This window comes from Lolium perenne, chromosome 1 (genome assembly GCF_019359855.2).
Source record: "Lolium perenne isolate Kyuss_39 chromosome 1, Kyuss_2.0, whole genome shotgun sequence".
NCBI lineage: Eukaryota > Viridiplantae > Streptophyta > Magnoliopsida > Poales > Poaceae > Lolium > Lolium perenne.
In genome coordinates, this window is record NC_067244.2 from 89,198,331 (window position 1) to 89,222,264 (window position 23,934).

Here is a 23,934-nt window from a genome sequence, read left to right on the forward strand (position 1 = left end):
AGCGTGGCCATGCAGCCCATGCACACGCATCGGGAGGAACAGACGCGGGGCGTCGTTCTCCTCCGCTTCGGGCGCGCGCGATGGACGGAAAAAGAGAAAAGGGCGGCTGGCGCTTACCGGCGGCGAGCGGAGGTCGCCGGCGGAGCTTCTGCGGGCGGTGGCGGGTCGAGGGCGGTCCAGGGGCACGTCCAGCGGCTAGCTCAGCGACGTCTCCCTCCCGTAGCAGCTCCGCCCGAAGGTTCCCTGCCCGCAGCAGTTCCCTGCCAACAGCAACGGTGGCGTGCTCCGGCGGACCTGGACGACGTGGAGAGCAGGGTTAGGACGAGCAGGAGAAGGGGAGCAAGATGGAACGAAGAGGGACGGCAGGGAACGCCGGAACTGGGCGCCATCGTCCCCGCCACCCGTCGGTGATCATAGACGGAGGTGATCGCGCCGGCGTGCAGCGCCTAGAGGAGCGCCCCAATGCTCTCTGCGTGGGCTAAGGAAGGTGGAGAGGAGTGGTGTGAGGAGAGTGGAGTGGTGTGAGGCGAGGGAGAGGCTGGGGATGGCTTTTATAGCCGAACGGGGGTGCATTGTGGGCATGGTGTATGGGAGATGGGGGCGACAAAACACGGACACGATTGGGAGGAGGGACGGTGCCATTGAGTAGGGCATCCAAAGGTGGATTCAGTGCGGCTGGAATTAAGGAAAAAGGTGGGCTGGTTTGTTTGAGACGAGGTGTTGTTTGCACGGTCAGCGAGGTACTTGATGTGTCGTGCTCGGTCGTGGGTGAAGGAGGGAGGCGTGGCACCATTGCGTTGGGGTCGTGACACGATGCCCTTGCAGGCTACGGGTAGGGGTGGCCAAAGGAGGTCTACAGCACTGGGAACGCGCGTGCATGGTTAGAACGGGGTGATCACGTCCATGGCGAGCATGGGAGAGGCTCTTGCGGGGCAGGGCTCGCATCGGGACCATGCCCGTTGGTTAGAGGGGTACCAGAGCATCTTCATGGCGAGGCCTAGGAGGCTGGGGTGCTGGATTTCTTCTTGACCAAGAACATGGTGACCACTAGGTTGGCATGCTTGGAGGAAATGATGGGAAGCCTTGGGGCTCGGGGGAGTAGCTCCACACGCCTCCTGGAATCAAGGGAGAGGTGCTTGACAAGGCTAGAGGCGCAGGGTGCAGGTCTAGGGCTTTTGGGTCAAGGACTATGTCATTCATGGCATGGGGAAGGGGAAAGTGAGAGGAGAAGCTAGGTCTAGCTAGGTAGGCTCCAATGATGTCCTGGGGTGGTGTGAGGGCTGGCTGGTCGTTGGTGTTGAGTGGGGGGGAGGAGAGGTAGACTTGCAAGCAAGTATCTCTCAAGATCTTGTCACAAGCATGCCCAAACTTGGCATGATTGCACCCGGGTCTTTCCTCTCCCTCTCTTTCCAACGTGGTAAGGAAGTAAGGCAGGTGGTGCAGGTCTTGGTTGTCCATTAGTAAAGCAAGATGGGAGAGAAAAGTGGAGAGGGACAATAGTTAGCACTTTGTCAAGCACACAAGACATGGCCGGCTCATTACTTGTGTCAAGTCGGGATGGTCATGCACATTGTCCAAGTGTACTATGGAAATATTCTAGGTAATGTACTAAGGATGGCAAGGGTAGTGATAAGTTTGATCAAGGTAGAAGGAAGTGGAGAGTTGAAATATGTGATATTCAAATATGGATAGAGAGAGAAGAGGGGGTGTGGTCATGATCACATGCAATAATGCATGAGCAGTATTAGGTGTCAATAGAGGGGTATAGTTGGTGCCCAAAAGTTACTTTAATAAGATGGTTCAAGAAATGAGGTTGGAATCTCTCCTATGGCTATGGCAATATTTTGAAATGAAAGGTAATTTGAAAATGTTGAGAGAAACAAGGTGGAACATAGGAGTTCAAAATGTCCCACTCTCTTTATCAAGTAAGTTAGAGTTTTCTCAAATAAGCCAGAGAAAAACAAGAGATGGTATAAGTACCATAAACATGTATTTGGTTAGAAAACAAAACAAGGAGAATAATTATAAAGAAAATATTTTTTTGGGAGGAGATAAGGTGATATGAAATACCACACACATTTCCTATTTTGTTTGAGAAAATAAATTGAAAAGCTTTATTAAAACTAGAAATAGTTCTATGGTCAAAATAGAGAAGAAAGTAGAATAGGGTTTTGGGAATTCTTACAAAAGAAAGGGGAAAATTTAGAAAGTGTTCTCAAGGGTAGAGGGTGGCTACATAGATGAGATCCATGTATTGAGGTCACCAATAATGGTTGTGGGTGCTTAAGAAACAACTGCCAAAGTTTGAACATTTTAAGCCTGCCAAAACATGTTATTGACTTGGCCTCAAAATAGACAAGGATAAATGAGTATAAGAGAGATTTGGTTCAAGGCAAGGACATGGTTGGGAAGTGTTCATGATAAGGTAGGTCTAGGACCAAGTGCATTGCCTTAGATGGCAAGGGGTAGCTTAATCCAGGGGTTCCAAAATGAAACCTTAAACATATTTTGGGACTTAGCCAAATTTATGATGCCTTAGGGTTTTTGACTAGGGTAAGAGAGAAGGATGTATTAAGGGGTAGATGATCCCAAGTTTTGAATTCAAGGATGATTTTACCACTAGAGGTGTTGTTCTTTGAGGTAGCTCAAGACAAAACTCAACAAGCAAAACAAGACAATTCATCTACCAGCAGATCAAAGCATTTTATCAGATCAAGACAATTCATCTAATTAGTCTTTATAAAAAGTTTTTGTTCCCCCTATTTTTTGCACTCAGGACAACAAAACATGGTTGCAAAAGTTGGGGTGTGACATTGTGGCCTTGTACTTGAGAGCCTCCGTGTTGTGGAGTTGCCTCAAGCTTGATATTTGGGAGTTTTCCCAAGCTTGTACGGGTTCAGTGACCACCCTCAAGGGTCCCTTAGTGGATCGAGGCTTTCCCCCTTGGAGGAAAGGCTAGAGGAGAATACGGTGTCCATAGTGGCTCATTGGAGTGCCTCGTGCCTCCACACCGCTCCAATGGAGACGTAGCACCCTTGGGTGTGAACTTCGGGATACATCGTTGTCTCGTCGTGCACCGGTTACTTCTCAACCCAAGCTCCTTTACCTATGCGCTTTACATTGTGATATCTATCATACTTGATGCTATACCTATCTTGTTATCACCTTGTTGCTCATCATGCTAGCATAGGTTATTGGTGCTCTTAGGCAAACCCCTAGTTGATAGGCTTTGAGCAAAACTAGTAAACACATGTGTAGTTTTATTCCGCCTAGTTTAGCTCTCAAGTAGAAGTTTTTATACACCACCTATTCACCCCCCCCCCCCCTCTAGGCGACGTCCTAGTACATTAACCAAGGCATCCCCAAGCTTGAGATTTTGTCCATACTTCATCTCATTACATCATTCTTCTCTCCCTACAATTGAAAACTTCCTTCATACAAAACTTCACACAATTCTTATTAGCAGCATTAGTGCAATCAAAATAACAAATCCATTTGGGTTCAGTTCTAACATATATAAAACATCTATTAAAATATTAGCTACTGTAGCAAATTCTTCAAAAAGCTCTTCTCTTGAAAGAACTCAAAAAGAAAGAGATTAGGAGGCAAATGCAAATAGTGGCAAAAATCTGTCAAAAAAGAACAGCAGGTAAAGATTGATTTTTTCAAAAATCTTCTGTTGCTCAGATCGAAAAGTGCTCAACTAAAAAAAGTTAGATAATAACCTGGGCATATGCTCAAATATTGGCAGCTCAAAATTATGTTCCGGCTGGGAATACGAATTTTTTGGTGACAGCACAGAATTTGTTTCAGGACAACAACTTCCAAAATCCTACTTTCTTCCTATTAGAGGCTATTCTTGGCACAAAAAGGAAATAAAAATGATAAGGAGAGGTTATTACAGAGGTAATAACTTCCAAGACTCAACAAAAGAAAAATTACAGAAATAAAACATGGGTTATCTCCCAAGAGTGATTTCTTTGACGCCTTTCAGCTAGGCGCAGTAGTTTGAGAAGATGCTCACATAAGAAATATGAATTGAAGCAAAAGAGAGCATCAAGGAGCAAATATGAAACACATTTTAAGTCTAACCCACTTCCTATGCATAGGAATCTTGTACACAAATAAATCCACAAAGAACAAAGTGACAAGCATAGGAAGATAAAACAAGAGTAACTTCAAAACTTTCAGCATATAGAGAGGTTTTTTAGTGCCATGAAAACTTATACAACCATATTTTCCTCTCTCGTAATAACTTTCAGTAGCATCATGAATAAAATCAACAATATAAATGTCACATAAAACATTCTTATCATGAGCCACATGCATAAGATAATTATTACTCCCCACATAAGCATAGTCATTCTTATTAATAGTAGTGGGAGAAAATTCAACAAAATAGCTATCATTATTATTCTCATCACCATAATCATCAAATATAGGAGGCATATTGTAATCATAATTAATTTTCATCAATAGTAGGTGGACTGAAAATAACATAATCATCATTGTAATCATCATATATTGGAGGCATAGTATCATCATAGCAAATTTCCTCCTCTAAAGCTGGCCCCAAGCTTAGACTTTTCCATAGAATTAGCAATAATGGTGTTCAAAGAATTCATACTAATAACATTGCTACAAGCATGCAAGTAAAGTTCCATAGGTTTTTAAATTTTCTCTTCAAACACCTCATGTCCTAACTCAAGATAAATACTATAAAGCTCTCTAATTTTGTTGTTGTTTTCCATTAAGCCTAACTAGTGAAAATAAAAATAAGAACAAAAAGATGTAATTGCGGAATCTAAAGGAAATAACTTCGAGCACTCACCAGCAAGTAAAAGACTTAGTAGCCAGAGGATATGAGTACCTTTTACCTTCCCTCCCCGGCAACGGCGCCAGAAAAGAGCTTGATGACTATGCACGCTTCTATTCTTGTAGACAGTGTTGGGCCTCCAAGTGCAGAGGTTTGTAGAACAGCAACAAGTTTCCCTTAAGTGGATCACCCAAGGTTTATCGAACTCAAGGAGGTAGAGGTCAAAGATATCCCTCTCGAACAACCCTGCAATTACGATACAAGAAGTCTCCTGTGCACCCAACCCACCCAATATACTTGTCAGGTGTATAGGTGCACTAGTTGGGCGAAGAGATAGTGAAATACAAGTAATATGGATGATTATGAGTAGTAATTGCAATCTGAAATAAAAATTGCAGCAAGCAAACATGTATCAGAACTGGTTGTAAACGTTGTTTCAATGCTTGGAAACAAGGCCTGGGGATCATACTTTCACTAGTGGACACTCTCAACAATGATATCATAATTGAATACATAGATATTATCACTTCACTACGCTACTCTGAACCACTCTTCGGTTTGATAATAAACACAAATTCACTGCGTAGGGATGCATAAGCACTCCTTAAAGTTCACATTCCCAATCTATGGACGACCCACGCTGTCACTTTGAGCGTACAAAGATGGTACTAACTAGTCACCACAATTCATAAGTATTTCTGTAAATTAAGCTTAAGAAACAAACACGGTGTGCACACTGTCACCTTCACACCGTTGTACAAGATGTCCCCGGAGATCACATAATAAAACCACTTGAGTAGCACAATAGTTGAAGAATAACATCTACTTATTCAACTAGATTACAAAGCTCATGATCATATAAAGATCATACATGGAGAGATAGATAGACCACATAGCTACCGGTAAAGCCCTCAGCCTCAGGGGAGAACTACTCACTCCTCATCGTGGGAGTCAACAACATCGATGGAGATGACGGTGGAGTCGGTGGAGATGGCTCTGGGGGCGATTCCCCATCCCGACAGGGTGCCGGAACAGAGACTTCTATCTCTGAATCTTGTCTTCAGCGGCGGCGAAGCTACAGAACTTTTCGTGGATGGAGGCTCATTGATTTAGGGTTCACGCGTCGGGGGGGGGGGGGGGGGGGCTTCTTATAGGCGGAAGGGCGAGGTCGGTGGAGGCCAGGGGGGCCTGACCACCCTAGGCGCGGCCATGGCCTAGGCCGCGCCTAGGCCTGGTATGGCCGCCCTGTGGCGCCTCTTCTTCCCCCCTGAAGACTTCGTCTTCGTTACGTAAAAATAAGATCTTCGGCTTTTGTTTCGTCCGATTTCGAGAATATTTCTTGTACAAATTTTCTGAAATACAAAACAGCAGAAAACGGGGAACTAGCAATGTGGCATCTTATCAATAGGTTAGTGCTGAAAAATGTATAAAAGTGCAACGAAATGTAAACAAAACATATATAAATTGATGTAAAACAAGCATGGTGCATCAAATATTATAGATACGTGTGCAAGCGTATCAGACAGATAATTAATGTGATGTAGATTAAAAAAACGTGATCCCCGGAGGCCTAAGTGTATTTTCGGGGTGCTAATTATAGTATTTTCTTCGGTACCACTTGTAGCTACAAAATCTGAATGATATTTAACCGACTTCCAACCTCAAGTGCTTGGAATGTTATGAACCTCTACTACCCTTTGCTGAAATCCTACTAAAATGCTCGAAACATGTTGCTGAAAGCCTACTAAAATGCTCGAAATATTAGAAATGCATCAAAATTCCCAGAAAAATTGAAAAAAAAAACGGTAAATCATATACATTGTACTCTTCATTCTGGGCAAGTTTCAGCCAATTTGAACATACGGTCTGTGAATAAGAAACATTTTAAGTTTATGTTCGAAATTTAACATTGAAAATTCGAATTTTCCAGGAAATTTTGAAAATATTCCAATAAACCATATACATTGTACTATTCATTATGGGAAAGTTTCAGCCAATTTTAACATACGGTTTGTGAATAAGCAACATTTCAAGTTTCTGTCCGAAATTTAAAACTGAAAATTTGAATTTTCTAGAAAAAATTGTAAATATTCCAGTAAATCATATATATGTTGTACTATTCATTATGGGAAAGTTTCAGCCAATTTGCACATACGGTTTGTGAATAAGCAACATTTCTAGTTTTTGTTCAAAATTTTAAAATGAAAATTCCAACTTTCCTGAAAAATTGAAAATATTCTAGTAAATGATATATATTTCATTATCCATTCCGGGAAATTTTGAGCCAATTTTAGCACATGTTTTGTGAATTAGAAGCATTTTAAGTTCACAAATGCCAAAGTGATGTGAAACAGCTAGCTAGTCATCGTGCGTGTTTTGCCTTCACGCATTCCGGTTCATCCGATTTAGATTTAGATTTAGTCGTGGATGTGAGCGTCAAGGGCGTGTTTGGTAGGCTGAATGGACCTTGGCTCGTATCGGTCCAACAAATTTTGATCCGTTTGGATGCCTGCACACCACTGCGTTATTGCATGAACCGGGTTTTAAATCACCCCTGGGACAGGCCCTGGAGGAACACCCGGAATAGAAGTTTCTCCGAGGCCAGGCCCGTTGCGGCTAGAATGCTGCACGCGTGGAGAAGGGAGGCGGAAACGCCGCGTCCCTTCAGGAACACGCGTCATAATTACCCTCACCGAACCCCTCTCCTTCCTCTCACTCGCGACCACACTCACCTCCTCCAAATTGTCACATCACCCGGCGGTTCCCCTCCCGCCGATCAATCCGCTGGACCACCGTATGGAGGAGCACCAGTACCGGAGGAGGAGACCTCGGCGAGAAGCACCGCGACATCGGCCGCAAGCTGCTCCGCAGTATTCATAGGCATCTCGACTTCGCCCGTGACCTCGAGCTCGTCCTCGGTCGGAACAATGGCGGTAACGACCTCTCCTTCTCACCTTTGTACTCGTTCTGGCAGAACATGCCATTCTCGGGCATTTGCGACGACATGCACATTAGATCTGGTAGAGTTTCCGTTAGGATAGCGTTCGGATTGATGTTTGCAAGGTGTTCGTCCCCATTTCTTGCTGTTCTTGTCCAGTTCTTACTTTTCACGGTCTCGATTTGCTTAGATCTGTTACTCTACTATCGGATTGCGGTAGATCCTTCGTAGACCAGGCTTTGGATTCGTGAAACTGCCAGATCTTACTGTGCATGCATAGAGGGGAAGGGTTTTTTGTGCTGGGATTTAGCATGTTGCGATTGCTGTGCGAAATGAGTCGCGCTAGTTTGTTCTGGATTGTGTTGTTTCTGATTGAACTAGACCGATGATTGTAACCGGTAATCATAGTGTCAGGAAATGATTGATCAGAACCTATGGCATGACTGAACATCACCATGCCATTGGTTCTGATGAAACATCTCCTCCATACGTGCTCATTGTATGAGTCTTATACTACCTTGCTTTCCATGTTTGTACTTCTTCAGTCGAGATGGCTCCCATTGCAACAGAGCAGGGCATCTTCAGGAACACCGTCCCAGCATTGGTGGCCATGAGAGAGCTCCGCAGCTGGAGCTCTACCTATGGGCACTTCTCCCTGCCGCCATTGGCATCAGAGCCCACCCTGCCGGAGCAAAGCCTGCTACTGTCCATCCAGGTCGCCGAAATTTTCCCTTTCTGAGGGGCATGGAATTGTCCAAGTGCACGGACACAAAAACGAGTTTAATTGTTGTAGCTAGTACATTTTTTATGGGCACTTAACGTTGCAAGATTATATGGTTACTAGTAACGCAGTTCACATGTCTATTAGAGAATGAACTGCTCCCTAGGCAAACTTTTTGTATCACGGTAAACATAGTTTATGCATGGTATTCATTCATCTGAAAAGCAGCGCTCTCTTGCACACAGTTTGAATCTCCAAAACCAACACAAGCAAGTGCGAAAGTATAATGTTTTTCGAAACGCAGCCAACAAAATATGTGCTAGAGCAGCTCTCCGCTCTTAGAGAAACTGCAGCACTGTGCACTCTGCATCACATATATCTAGCTTCTATAGTTTATACAGTTCATTCATTAAACGGCTGAGCCCTGACCCCATTGCCTCAGCGGTAACACAGAAAAGAAGCCATAAAGTTAACTATCTCAAGGAGCATGCTTGCATTTATCTCCTCAATCTGACAGTAATTACACAACTGAACTTGGAGGACAAACCAGCAAATTCCACTTAAGATGGCAGCCTCCAACTCTACAGGCAAAACAGCATACTGCGACGAGTGCGGCAACGTTGCTTGGGTTTAACCAAGATCCCATATTATCTTCATAATATAACACACTGCCTTGTGTTCTTTCAAGACGATGACATCCGCCGTACTCCCAAATCATCAGCTGAGTAGTACTCAGAAATAAGCCGGTATATATATGATGGACTGTGCCCACCACTGTTGAGGAAAGATTGGTAAGGATGTTAGCAAACAGCTTACAGAAAATTTTAAAAAACAATGGACGAGTCATTTAGTGTCCCAGATTTAATTTTCCATTCAGAACATTAAACAATATATCATCTCTTCAAATAGGACAACCAGAAAAGGTGCTCGCCGGTGGTATTTGCTGCCGGCGGACCAAAAAAGGTGCACGCCGGTGGTATTTGCCACCGGCGCACCTACTTTATGGGGCGCCGGTGGTACTCAAATACCGCCAGCGCAGCAACGGATATGTGCGCCGGTGATAAGGGTCGGCCAGGTTCGGGCCAGCCCAAAAATCAGAGGCTACGTTACTGCCGGGCGTCGGCGCACCACCACGTTGGTAGTACAAGTACCACCGGCGCACCAGCGGTAAAGCGGGCACATATTTTTCCCTCCACATACAACACCATCACCCCCGTGGATCACCTTTTCAGTTTTCGAAAAAATAGAAGAAAATGATAGAAAATTCAAAAAATAAAATCCTTCCAGATGCCCATGTGTTATGTCATCTAGTTTTAGTGAAAATTTAAAAACTTGAATTTTGATATATTATACAAAATGGCATCATGTTTCGGTAAAACGGGATTTCTGGTTGCATACGACCTCCGATGAATAACTTTTTTATATCAAAATGTATCTACACAAAATTTCCTATCCGTTGTTTAGACAATTTTTGGATTCGCCAAATTCAAAACAGAAATAGGACTTCTTTCAGCTTTTAGATTTTGATGAAAAAAATAAAAAAAATTACCCCCGGCGCACCATCATATGCAAAACCAGCCCACCAGCCTCTTCTTCTTTCTCACTCTCTCTCTCTCTCTCCCCTCCTCCTCCTCCTCTTTCCATCCTCCTCCTCCTCCTCAATCCGCACCTCCTCACCCCGGTGACCACCTCAAGCCGGCGAGCTTCCTCCGGTGACCACCTCCTCAACCTCGTCGGGACCTCCCTCTGGTGACCACACCTCCTTAACCTCGTCAGGACCTCCTTCCAGCGACCCTCCGACGACCACCTCCTCAAGCTCGCCGGCAACCTCCCGTCCGGTGACTCAACTCCACAACCCTTGCTGGCCACTGTGAAGAACGTGAAGAACACATCATCTTACTATCGGTGGACCAAGACATGCGCCGGCGATAAGTCGAGTTACTGCCGACGGACCAGGTGGTGCGTCGGCGATAAGGCGATACCACTGGCGCGGCTTGGTGCGCCGGGGGGATAGGCAATTTTGGTGCACCGAGGATAGCCTAATTCCTAGTAGTGCCTCATCCGAGACGAAGAGGAGTTAGAATCTACCACACCACACACAGATAAGACATGACCCATTCCTAAATTTCTAATTAACGATTGTAAATCATAGTTCTTAGTTCCTAAAAAAAAGTTAAGTTAGTACAAAAGGATATTACAAAATATAAGTACGATTTCATAACACTGAAACTACACAATATTCTCACTGTGTATTCTTCCATACTTCACTCCCAAAGCAAGCTGCCACAAACATAACTTCTTTGCAAGCATTGTTCAAGAATTCAGCCAAATCACCGATTAAATGGCCAGTTAATCGCTACTCAGTGGCTCACTGAGTAGCCGATAAATGCTGATTACCCGATTAATCGGCCGATTAACTGGCGAATTGGCCGATTAATCGCTATGCAGTGGCCGAGCGAGCCGTTACCAGTTAACAAATTCCTGAACATTGTTTGCAAGAGTAGAGAGGTGTACAAGAAACTTTGTTTGCATGCTAACAAATAGGTGCAGAAAGAACTTACCTATCAGTGACAAAAAGGCTGACGAGCTTCGGTGGCACATAGTCGAATGTTGGATTGACAACATCTAGGAGAGGAGTACCATCCTGAGTACTGAAATTCATGCAATTCGAGAACTCGCCGAAGTCAAGCAAATCAGATGGTGATTTAAGCTCATTGAGTAAAACCTCTGGGTTGTGTGGATATAAAGGACACAACTGCGAATTGAAGAATATTAAGTTTCTACTGTGAGACATAGAAGTTGGCAAAAATATAAAAATAGAGGAACAGAGAAAAAAACAGACAAACATTATTATACCACAGACTGGGTTAATGCAACTCTTGCGCTTTAACTAACTACATTCTTACTAACAGGAATAATCATAGGTTTTAAAGCATATACACCTTCTACAGATGATTTAAGTGGGGTAGCTCAGCAGTCAAATACTGCTTGGTGTTGTCATCTGTCAGAGGCCACAAGGTTATTGCTCACCAGAGCAAGGTTTAGTTGACAACTGGAGAACACGAAATCAGGTTGTCTAGTTCATATGCTAAAGAAAACCATTCTCCTGAATACATTAAACCAGACAAGAAGAGCAAAGATAACAACTAAAGAATCTAAAATAGAAGTATTAAAGCGAAGTCCCGACAGCTGATATTGCCAGAACATGTGCGGAGAAGAATAAGTGACTAGTTCACAACACATTTGTTTGTTGGAATTTAATGCAGTGATAATATTTGGTTGAGGCACAATTACAATGATATTTTGCTGACATGCATGCTGTCGCGCCATGACTAAACAACTTTTACCCTCCATGTTACTAGACAATGGAACAAATCGCTTTAAAACAGTAGAACACACACAATTTAATCAGAATCCAAAGAAACCACAACTGATATTGACCAGAAAATAGGCCTCTAGAATAAAGGAAAGCATATATCATTATTTTTAGTTGCTTAAGATGAAGGGTCGGTTTGGTTTTTGCCCAAGATTTCCCTAACAAATTTGGAAATTTGGCTAGCCAAAAAAATTGTTGTGCTTTTCTTTGCCGACAAGTTGGCCAACATTTGCTAAAATATTAACTAGAGTTGGTAGTGGAGCACTGGCATCCCAAAAAGTTGGCAACTGTCCAAACCAAGGATTACGAGTCGAGCCGAGTCGTCCGGTTACCGGCTCATAGACTAATCGTGACTAGTCTATACTGCCTGACTAGTCGACATGTACTTCAACAGTGCCTAGTACAAAATACTAGGAAATTTAATAACTAAAATTGACATAAGCTCAACACAAGGTACATAACATAACAATGCTAGAACCTAGAGGTTCATGTCGTAGGCCTCAAATTATCTTGTCTACATGATGAAATGATGTCTTTGAACTTCAGCTTCATCCTATGCATCAATATATTGCTCCATAGCTCTAAAATTCCTTGTATTTAACAAGTTGCGGATTTTTTCTTAATTTCCATGGATGCCTCTAGACAGTTATCCATGCCAAAATTGAGTCGATCGGCTCAAATACCACAACTAATCTATACTAGTCCACGACTAGTCGCTCAACCGCTCAACTGTATGAACTAGTCGAGTCGAACAAGCTAGTTGACAGTCAAGATAGGGCTCATAGACTAGTCTTCTGACTCATAATCCTTTATCCAAACAAGAGCCAACCTTTTGTTCATGACCAAAAAATGGGTACGGTATAATTTGGCCCACGATCCAAACACACCCGAAAACATTGCAATAGACATGCCAATTCAATTCATAGCATATAGAAATAAACCTTATGACTGCCAGCAACCACAACAAAGGGCACAGCATGCCTTTGAGCAGCAAGAGCAACCATATTCATCCCAATTGGTGCAATGACTCCACCATTTGCCATTATTGCATGAGCTCCAACGATAACCTACAAGATGGATCAGGAGTTAATTGAAGTTGTAATAGAAACAAAGATGTCTAAACAATAATAATAGCCCTATATACATACCATGTTCACTCGAGAGATCATAGCAAAAACAGCTGAATCAGTTATAACAGTAGTCTGTACCCCTTTCTCAACCAGCTCTTTCGCAAGAACATGTCCCTGGTACCTGATTAAAGCATTGAAACAGCAATAGTGAATCAAGCGATAAGATTTGAAGCACAAGAAATAATTGGTTCACAATGGCAAGGTGCGCAAACCTTGGAGCACCTTCAGCAACAAATACACGAAAAGATCGCTTCTTCTCTTTTGCAGCATACAGAAACTCTTTCACGGTTCTTGAACGACCTAGAGTTAGGATGACCTCACTGGAAAAAACAAAAATATTAATTAGGCACAATTGGTATTTGAACCATAAAAAGAAAGATGTTTCAGATGATCATAGGTATTAAGAAGTGTCGCTGTATATTTATATATATTAATAAAGACTAACGAGCGTTATAAATTTAGTTAACACCTACACAGCAACCAAGTCCAAGCGAACTTTGGTAGGTTAAAATTTATCTATTGAGATAGAGTAGTTCAGGACAGAAGAAACAAAATAGACAAGATTGCTGCTTTAGATTGATTTTTGTAATAGAATGTAGTGTAATCAACTAAATAATTAAGAGGAATTTTACCCATTTACCACTGGGCACATGCACTTTCATAATACACATGTCAACCTTATCGACATTGCTATGCAAAAGCTCAAAAATGTTTTCCATCATTTAATATTTCACATACTACTGATTAGTTAATCTCAACGGGATCGTACTTTTGGTGAATAAGTTCAACCGCTTGCTCAGAAATCTGGTCATAACATGTATCTATCTCCTCAATAAGGTCACCAATGGCAGCAATAACATCATGCTTTAGTTTCCGAGTTTTCAAGCTCTTATCTCCAGCTGCTTACATGGAAGATGCAGAAGTTCAGTGTTAACAGTAACAAAATAATTGGAAAGAAAAAGCCCTGAAAAGGTGTCATAAACTTGAGAATATATCTATAATTTGATGATTTCTTAAACACAAGATGAATCCAAAATAAATAAATAGAAAAGAACACCTGTTCAGGTAGATTATATAAGTAGATGATTCAAAAATAAAAAGAATAATAACTATAAATGCATGTTCAGATGTGGTATAAAAAGAGAACAAAAATTCTTGAGATTATGTATTTACTTTTCCCATCAGAATCCCCAGCTGATGATGCAGAGTGTGAAAGGGCAGTGCTCACAGGAATATCATCCAGGAGAGTCTGCAATGAAGGTGCCCGAAGAGTGTTTCTAGCATGGGACGCAAGAACAGCAGCCGATAAGGTAGGACGGTCATCATTTCCACTGTCATATTCATCGTCACTGACAGCAGTTATAGAAAGACCTTCGATACCAACTGCTGTAGAAGATATGTCTTCCTCTTTTATTATATGCAAGACACGTCTCACAATGTTTCCAACAGCAAGCTCTGCAAAAAGACAAGAAAGATTTCAGAAATATTGAAGCTAATTTTAGCTGCTCCACAGATTATTTCACTATACATGAAACTGAAGCTGCACAATAAGTGCTACTGTTCCACCCTCTAGTAAGGGAGTAAGGGTACAATTTGCTATGACGAAATCATCCTTTGTTTGACCATTGCCCGATTCAGCAACTGAAATATCCATGAAACTTGCAGACTGATATCTAGCTACAGATGAAATGTTAACAGCCTATACTACCAGAACTATGTAAGTTCTAAACTACTACATATATTCACCAAGAGAAAGAGTATGGGGGGGGGTGGGGGGGGGGCGTCTATGTTCTCCTCCAGCCTAAACCTGGAGGAAGCAGATAGCCAAATCAATTTCTTCAGCTGAAGTAAGCCGTATGACTAATGGGTTTTCACTGGAATGCTACGTTTACAATCTAACTATTTTGCCTTGTATCTGTCATGTTCACACAAGTTGTACCTTGTTTAGCAGGTAATTATCTTCTAATAATTAGTTCTCAAACTTAGGATTTCTAGTTAAAGAAAGTATGCAAGTGCCCTACTAGGTTTCAGCATGTACCGCAGAAATTTACTTTGGCAGTTTACAACGAAAGTGACAACTACAAATTAGAACTTACATATCAGTGAATCAAGTTCACATCAATCTAGGGTTCCGTCCCCCTCACTGAAGATGCTGCCAGTTCACCCCGCCTCCGGTGGCCTTGGGGCCTTGGAGGTGTGGCGGACAACAGCCTCTCCCAGGCGGGGGGTTTCCGTTCTATTTTTTAGATATTTGCAGTTTCTTCTTCAGAATGTTGAGGTGGCAGCTACGTCCAGAAGTCAAAATAAGGTCCTCCCTGACCTATCTCCGTTCCGGCAGTGCGGCTAGCGCCGGCGGAAGGAGTGTGGAGTTGTCTTCCAATCCGGTCAGTGTTCGTGCCAGTTGGTGTGGTTGCAAGTTTTGCTCTTCCGATCTATGGTTCTCGTCTTTAGTGATGGTAGTGTGTTGGTCCTTTGGGGTCTTAGCATGACGACTTCCCATTTGTCTACTATCAACAAGCTCTACTACGAAAAGCTTCGGCAAGCCTTGGGCTTGCTTTATTGCTTGTAGTCTTCGCTAGGTGGTCCAAAGACCTATTTGTAATTTTTTATACTTTTAGATGATTATTAATAATGAGTACCATCTGGTGAGCTTTGTACTACTGTTGATGATTACTAATAAATCGTTGGATTTTTCGCAAAAAAAAGTTCACTGATATGTCACATAATCACTCATATCTAGGGCATTGACCATGCAACTGGTGATATACTTGACCAAATTTAAATTACATGACACTCGGAAATACCCATCATGGAAAATTAGATTTAACAATGCAAAAAAGGCAATGTACAAAGTACGGAGATTTAGGTGCATTTGTTGCAAAGTTTCTACAATTTTCACCATATGGTACTCATTATTTAAAATTCGAAATAGATTGGACACAAAGTTTTAAGAAGCTGTCAATAAGTCTAGGTTATATAAAAAGAACTTTCAAATTGAGCCAACCTATATAAGCTAGAAGCCAGCTATGCCGCAAGGTATATGTTTCCCATAGCCAGAAACCAAATGATTTAATGGGCTGATCAACTCAAAGGCAAACATAGGAGAATCTAAGCTTGAGAATAAAGATGTAAACAATGCAATACATTATTTAGATGAACACATACTAAACAAATTTTAAAAAGGGCATCACAACTGAAAATATTGAAATGCTCCCACAGATAAATCAATGGAGTTTGCACTTGGACCAAAGCAAAAAAAAAAAATCACTAGCACAGCAATAAATTGCATTGAACCGGGTCAAGCAACAGCAAGGCAATGATACACAAAGGAAATAAGCAAGTCCGAAAAAAAGTAATAACATCCCAGTTTAACAGCAACGTTATGGGGTCACAATTCGAAAGAAAAAAAAATGGGCACACCGATGGGATTGGCTGCTATGAGATGCTCCCCGACGGCGCGGATGGCGTCGGCGAGAGCGGCCGCTTGGTTAGTGCTGCCCATCCGGTGCTGCGACACCACTGACCTCAGCAGCTCCGCCGTCTGTCGCGCCACGGCATGCGACCCCTCCACCTTACTGCCCACACACAAACACACAGACATGATTCATGAGCACACCAGAGGAACGCCTGTTCGGCACGGAAACGGACGCGGAGGTGAGCTGCTTACCGGCGCTTGAGCTTGAGGACGAAGTCGCTGACGAGCGGCTGCACATCCGGCATGGCGGCGCGCGGCTGGGGCCGGGAGACACACGGGTCCGAATTTGGGGTCTGATCGGCGGCGAGACGGAGGAGGGGGTTAGGGTTTTCAGATAGAAGGAGATGCGCTGTGCGTTTACGAAATTCGCAATTCCGCCCTTCGCCTACACAAGTACGGGTTTACTTTACTTTTTTTTTTCTTTCGAGAAAACACAAATCTCTACTAATCTATATCTATATCTATACCTAATAATAAAGAAAATAAGGTTTCTTGTTCATCCGTTTTTTATTACCCTTCTATTTCCTTTAAATTACCTGCACTGCCACCGGTAAGTCATCCAAACATTATCGTTCGATCTAAAAAAATCCTTCGTCCCCACACCTACACGTTCCCCTCAACCGGTCAACCTCTATCCGCCTTGGAGCTGCGCGCGCGGTGCTCGCGTCGGCGTTCCGCTTAGTGCAAAAATTGGTGGGAGGGCTCTGTCAGGTTCCAGTGGAGAGGTTCTAGGGCTGCCCACGGTGGCTGAGCTCGCCGATTCGTGGTGCACGACATCCTCTCCAGCGGCAGCCGGCTCGGCGTGCGGCTCCACAATTAGGATGGAGACGCGCACGCAGAGGACAAGATTCGCGAGGGAGAGCTAGGGCGGAGATGTGTAGTGGAGCATAGGAGCGTCAGGGAGGAGGTTGTGGGGGGGAGCTCTGGCGCTCGAATTTGACTCAAAACAAGGGCTCCCCGATTTCCCCATGTACTAATCTGCAGTCCAAAAATGTGAGCCAAGCCCTACCGACACACCCTCACGGTCGTCGCCACGGCTGCCGATAAGCGCTCTGGCTGGCGGAGGTCCACATCTACATCTGCTCCGTGCTGTTGTGCTTGATCGCTAGGGACTGCAATGGCGCCGGCCAGGCGCAGGCAGGGATGAGTTGCTTCGTTGCAGTCGAACTCCAACTACAGCACCGGATGTCTGGCCCTCTGCTGCGCGGCCGTACATCAGCAAGAACTACAATTTGCAGCAGAACAAGACGGGTGGGTCTAAGCAGGGTGCCTCGAATGTTGCTCCATATTTTGGTTCTGTGCCGGATTTGGTTCCACTAAATAGCACGATTTACTGTTTTCAGAGTTATAAAGTCTGGTTTACACAGCGCTCAGGCCTCGACCTTAACCATGCGCACAAGAGATTGATCAACAGGCTACAGATGCAGCAAACGAAGAAATATGGGTCTCCTTCGGTTGATTATTTTTGGTTAATCTGCGTCTCTGTCTCCCGTGAGGCGTTCGCGGACATAATCCGATCTAACTCGATGCATCAGGCTACGGTTGTCCAGAACCCGTCGTTGCACAAGGGCTAAGAGCATCTCCACTCGTCTCCCCACAGAGCCCCCCACGGCCACTTTTTTTCATCCGGACGGCGAAATTCGGCCCAGTCACGCCCCCGGTTCCTCGTTTTGGTCCGGATTTGGGCCTATTTTCATCCGGACTCCCCATGCCATCCCCGGCCCCCCGGGGAGCGCTCGGGGACTCCGGATGAAGCTAAACCAACCGCCCACGCCCACGTGTCTCCTCTTTCGTCCGGATTCCCCGAGCCATCCTCTTTTTCCCCGAGAAACGCCGCTTGGGGAGCACACGACTGGGAAACTACTCCTCCCCACGCCAAATCTTCCTCCAATCCGGACAAAAATTTCGCCGGATTTGGGCATGGGGAGCGCCAACGAGTGGGGATGCTCTAAGATGCAATCAATAGTTTTGGGCCAGGTACAGGTTATCAGCTTCAAACGTTGGTTGGTGCTGCACTACAGAATTTTCTTTTATTAGTGTGAGATGTCTTCCTTGTGTTATGAATAAGGCCATAAACCTCCGAAAATACAAAGAACTTCCATCATTAGATTTGGGATCATGACCAGTACGGTAAGGTATGGTTGTTCTGTATGCCCTTGATGAAAATTTTATGCACATTCAAAAAAGCATGCATATGGTTTAAATTGTTGGCGCCGATATAAACATTGATCTATGTTCAGTAGGTCCTAATGTGCTTAATTCCCAAGTCAATGTAAATGATAACATTTTACCTTTCTGGTGTCAAAATGAGTTTTGCCTCAAATTAAACAAATTTTTGAAAAAAAAGTAAGAGCGCAGTCGGTGAGCAAACACAGATGTCAACGGACTATATGTTAATCAAATGGTGCAGACCCGTAGCAACGCACGGGCACCTTTCCTAGTCTCTACTAATATAAAAAGAGCGAGAGCGGCAGATCCAAATCACCAGGGCCGTCTAATTCTCTAATCCACCGGTTCAGATTAGTAGAAAAAAAGTGTTAGACGCCCGGTGTTAGATACCCACGATCCCACGCTCAGGCACCAAAAAAAATCAAACCGCTACACACGTTCATCACGCAAATGCAGCGGCCCCGCACACGCGGCCGCACGGCTCTAGCGCAAGCCACCGATCTGCACATCCCCGCTCACCGCTCCTCATGCGCCTCCCGCTCTGCTGCATCGCCCGCCATCACTCCACACTCGCCAGGACGCCGCCGCCCTACACTGCCCCACGCGCATGGCCGCCTAGCCCTCACCTCCCCTACTACCTCGCCGGCGCACGGCAGCCTGCTCGCCGGCAAATGCAAGCCGCCATGTTGTCCCACACGTTGCCTCGCCGCCCTCGCGTACGCCGCCGTCCACGTTCTCTGCCCCAACTCCTCCGCGCACTCCGCTGCACCACTCCCTGCAGTCTCCCTGACAGGCGCGATTAAGGAGGCGAAAGATTGAGGAGGCGGCGGTGAACGACTCTCGACCTCAACTTGGACGCCTCAACTAGAGTCTGGAGGAGGAACAGAAGTAGGGCGCCCATATCTGATCTCTCTTCATGTTTGTCCAGGTTTTGATCTCTGAACTTTCTTCATGCCGGTGCAGATTTTTAATCTTGATGACGCGGATGAAGACATGGAGACGTCACGGTTCCTACCTCGACATCATCCCTCAGAACGCGGAGGACATGGGAATCCAAGGTAGATGGTTTTGTGCTTCCAGTTAAAAAATGGACTCTTCTGAAACTTTTGAATTATTGCATGTTCATGTTTGATATGTAGAGCTGATGAGGATACTGCAGAAGAGGTATTCGTTAAATTGACAGTACCACATAACTTTTTGCTTGATTGTGACAAAATAAGAAACAATGCTTAATGGCTCATAACTCAGCATAGTTGTTATACTCTGGACAGTATAGTTCGTTTAACCATAGGAGCTGATTGCGTTGAATGAATGAGCGAGGAAGACATACAAGTCGAAAGTGATTGACCTATTGTATGATTGATGGAAAAGGGGGGTTCCGTTCAAATCTGACTAGCGCATTTAGCTTAGTGTTACTATATGATCATTTACAGGGCAGAACACAGACTAATAGTTTCCTGTATTTTCCATGTTGAGGTGATTCCTCAAAGCTATGTATATGCTCCCTGACCGCTTTGGATCTTGGATGGTCAATCAGTGTATGAACCTAGCAGCAGTTCTGTATTTTTAGATTGTACACGCAGCTACTACAAATCAATTTTATATGTTTGGTGGAAAATTGGTATATGATTACTGGGATATCTATATGGTTAGAAAGGAGTTGACGCATTGCTTGATGGTATCAGCTGCCAGCAGATTTTTTTTCTTACATCTATTGTGTGACTTCCTAAATTATTAGCACTAAAGGTATAATATAGTTTTTGCTGTCCATTACTTGCATTCGATATGGACAAGATATTGATTTTGTTTGTTTGTGACAAGTAGTGTTCTTTGGTTAATTTAAGTTGTCGTGATATTGAAGTGCTTACGCTTTCCTACATATATGACAGAAGCTCTGTAATCATGGCGTGCGGGCACACTAAAAGATACCAAAAGTTCATCTATTCAAAATTCATCAAATTTTGGCGCCTTCAATGAAAAAGCACGTAGGTGAGTTTCACTGTTTCTATGTGTTCAAATATGGATCACTTTCTTTTTCGGTTTTTTCCATGATATAATATTAGTTAATCAATTTGGTTTCCAGCTATCTGAATTGTGTACTGTTGCTCCACACTCCCCTCCTATACATGTATCTGAATTCTAGCTGTGCATTGGGAGCAGCACAACATCGGCAGATGATTTGAATATTATTTAGTGAGGTAAGATTTTGTAAGCAAGACGTTAGGCTTTTGTTTTTCTTCGTCAATGTTAGGTTAGGTAAATTTTGGAAGTAATGCATAGGCTAGATGTGTGCATCGCCCAGCTATTTTCGCACGTCAAATACTATAGTTCATAACATTGAATTATGGTGTAATTGGAATGATATAATGGTTGTGTGAATTGTTTTCAAGAGTGCACCAAAGGTCAGCCCAGTGCATGAAGCTCCCGCGTTGCGCGTTGTCTGGGGAGGGGTCGAACAGTGCACCATATTTTTATTGTTGCGAATAACCTGTTAAGTTTACACCACATACCCCACCTTCCTAAGCATACTCTCCTAGCATGTTTTATCTCCCTCCAGCAGCTGCAAGTTTCCAACCAAAATATTTTGAAAATGGCCTACATATTCAGCTAGACAATTATGGCATAGTTCGTAATGAGCATGACACTATAATTTCTGCAATTGTTGTTCTAGATGGAATTTATCACTTGGGAAGAAGGGTATAAAAAGATTTTGGCGTTGAATTTAATCTTTTATTTGAAAGAGTATATACAGATAAAGAAATATTATATTGTGCACAAATGACATACCTGATATGTACACATCTCTGCATACATACTGAACAGAGTTCTCTAATGATGCGAAAAGATTTTGATTTTACATTTTGTCCCATGATGAGTTTCTGAAAAATGAACTTGATAAAGTTTTACTTTATGATAAAATTCTTTCATTGAGCATTGACACCTTGTTATGTTCACTACTTGGCTTCCATTAAAGGCCACCGTACCTCCTCATCCAAATCCTGATGTTTGCATATTCTCTTTGTAGGAGCTACCATGTCCGCTCAACATGTTTTATCTCCCTCCAGCAGCTGCAAGTTTCCAACCAAAATATTTTGAAAATGGCCTACATTTCAGCCAAACAATTATGGCATAGTTCGTAATGAGCATGACACTACAATTTCTGCAATTGTTGTTCTAGATGGAATTTATCACTTGGGAAGAAGGGTATAAAAATATTTTGGCGTTGAATTTAATCTTTTATTTGAAAGAGTATATAAAGCTAAAGAAATATTATATTGTGCACAAATGACATACCTGATATGTACTCATCTCTGCATACATACTGAACAGAGTTCTCTAATTATGCGAAAAGATTTTGATTTTACATTTTGTCCCATGATGAGTTTCTGAAAAATGAACTTGATAAAGTTTTACTTTATGATAAAATTCTTGCATTGAGCATTTGACACCTTGTTATGCTCACTACTTGGCTTGCATTAAAGGCCACCGTACCTCCTCATCCAAATCTTGATGTTTGCATATTCTCTTTGTAGGAGCTACCATGTACGCTCAATACAAATAGGACCCAAGATGACCATGCATGGTTTTTGAAGCAGTTGTAGGCTGAAGAAATTTCCAGAAGAGGAAAATATTTATGTTCATACATGTTATATCTCTGAGTTGGTTTCGTGGCAGCATGATCTGTTGGCAATGAAGTTCTCAAAGAAGCCTTTGCGGACTTTCAGTAAAGGAGTGGTGACTTAAGTATGTCCTATGTGCTTTGTGGAATCAGTACTATTCAGCGGTAATTTAATAATCTAATTCTTCATAACTTATTTTAGCAAGAAAATTAGTTTAATAGAGGAATGTACATATATGAAAATTGATTAGGTAACTGAGGCTCGGTTACATCTTACCAAAATAATATGAAAGATCAAAATAGAGTGCCCACCCTTGTATCTAAACTACTTATAAAAGAGCGGTTTTTGTAGTTTATAAATATTTGTTATTGGAATTTTATTACTTGATATTGAGACGTGCATTGCACGTGCACACTTACTAGTTACGGGAAGGCATAGAGTATTTTAAAAAAAAAATTGAACATGCAAAGAGGAATTTGGAGCGTTCTTTACGGATTCGGAGGGTTGCTCGCATAAAAACTTGCCGTGTCAACAATATTTGGCGTGCAGTTTCAGCTCAGTGATTGGTTGAGAATAATGGGTACTATATTGGTTCAGAAAAAGAAATGGTTATTTGGTTATGTGCTAAACAGGGATGTTGTTACCTCCTCTTGAAAAGGATGCTCTTACCCCTACCTAACCGTTACCAAGCCATTAGCAAGCAGTCAAGATAACACATATGGTTAGCTAACTACACAACCTCTAAACACCATAGTTAGGATTTAGGAAGACTCCCTGAGAAAAAGCAAAGAAGTTCTAGGAAGCTGTAACCCGTGGAACCCCTGATCAAAAGTAAGGAAGTTCTAGGGCAACATAAGACCTAGAACCCCTTGATCAAACACTAGTCATAGTCTTGTATCCATAAGTTCTGAAGCAACACTATAACTATAGACAGACAGAATGAACAGACATATATAAAAGGGCCGCCGCAGCCTAGTCGTGATCGGGACAGGTGTAGAGCCTGGCGGTGGAGCAGTCCGCCTTATAGATGATCATCTTCAGCTAAAAAGATAACGCGTGCGAAGGGAGAAGGGATTGTAGTAGGCCGGCAGGCGGAGGCGCTGATGTCTACGGGAGCTTCTATTCTTGTAGACAGTGTTGGGCCTCCAAGAGCAGAGGTTTGTAGAACAGCAGCAAGTTTCCCTTAAGTGGATCACCCAAGGTTTATCGATCTCAGGGAGTAAGAGGTCAAAGATATCCCTCTCAAGCAACCCTGCAACCACAAAGCAAGAAGTCTCTTGTGTCCCCAACACACCTAATAGGTGCACTAGTTCGGCGAAGAGATAGTGAAATACAGTTGGTATGAATATATATGAGCAGTAGCAACAGCGCCAGAAAAGTGCTTTGCTGTCCAGGACTGGCGTGTGGTTGATGGTGGTAATATTGCGGACAGTACAAATACAGTAGAACAGTAAACAAGCAGCGATAGCAGTATTTAGGAACAAGACCTAGGGATTATACTTTCACTAGTGGACACTCTCAACATTGATCACATAACAGAATAGATAAATGCTAGACTCTACACTCTCTTGTTGGATGATGAACACCATTGCGTAGGATTACACGAACCCTCAATGCCGGAGTTAACAAGCTCCACAATATTCGATATTCATATTTAAATAACCTTAGAGTGCATGACAGATCAACACA

At 43.1% G+C, this 23,934-nt stretch overlaps 1 protein-coding gene and 1 long non-coding RNA gene across 2 annotated transcripts; one reads left to right on the forward strand and one right to left on the reverse strand.

The window, feature by feature from the left end:
• Window positions 1–8,749: 8,749 nt before the first annotated feature.
• LOC127305047 (uncharacterized) lies at window positions 8,750–16,833 on the reverse strand. Its single transcript, XM_051335476.2, has 9 exons — window positions 16,649–16,833; window positions 16,402–16,556; window positions 14,155–14,436; window positions 13,751–13,880; window positions 13,194–13,301; window positions 13,000–13,102; window positions 12,793–12,918; window positions 11,037–11,230; window positions 8,750–9,249 (listed from the first exon to the last, which is right to left on the reverse strand). Exons 1-9 carry the CDS (start codon window positions 16,699–16,701, stop codon window positions 9,159–9,161), a joined length of 1,242 nt encoding a protein of 413 aa, XP_051191436.1. The 5' UTR covers window positions 16,702–16,833; the 3' UTR covers window positions 8,750–9,158.
• Window positions 16,834–20,504: 3,671 nt separating this feature from the next.
• On the forward strand, window positions 20,505–22,660 carry LOC139830579 (uncharacterized). Its single transcript, XR_011743226.1, has 3 exons — window positions 20,505–20,614; window positions 20,709–20,823; window positions 22,159–22,660. It is a non-coding gene; the product is annotated as an uncharacterized lncRNA (long non-coding RNA).
• Window positions 22,661–23,934: the final 1,274 nt, after the last annotated feature.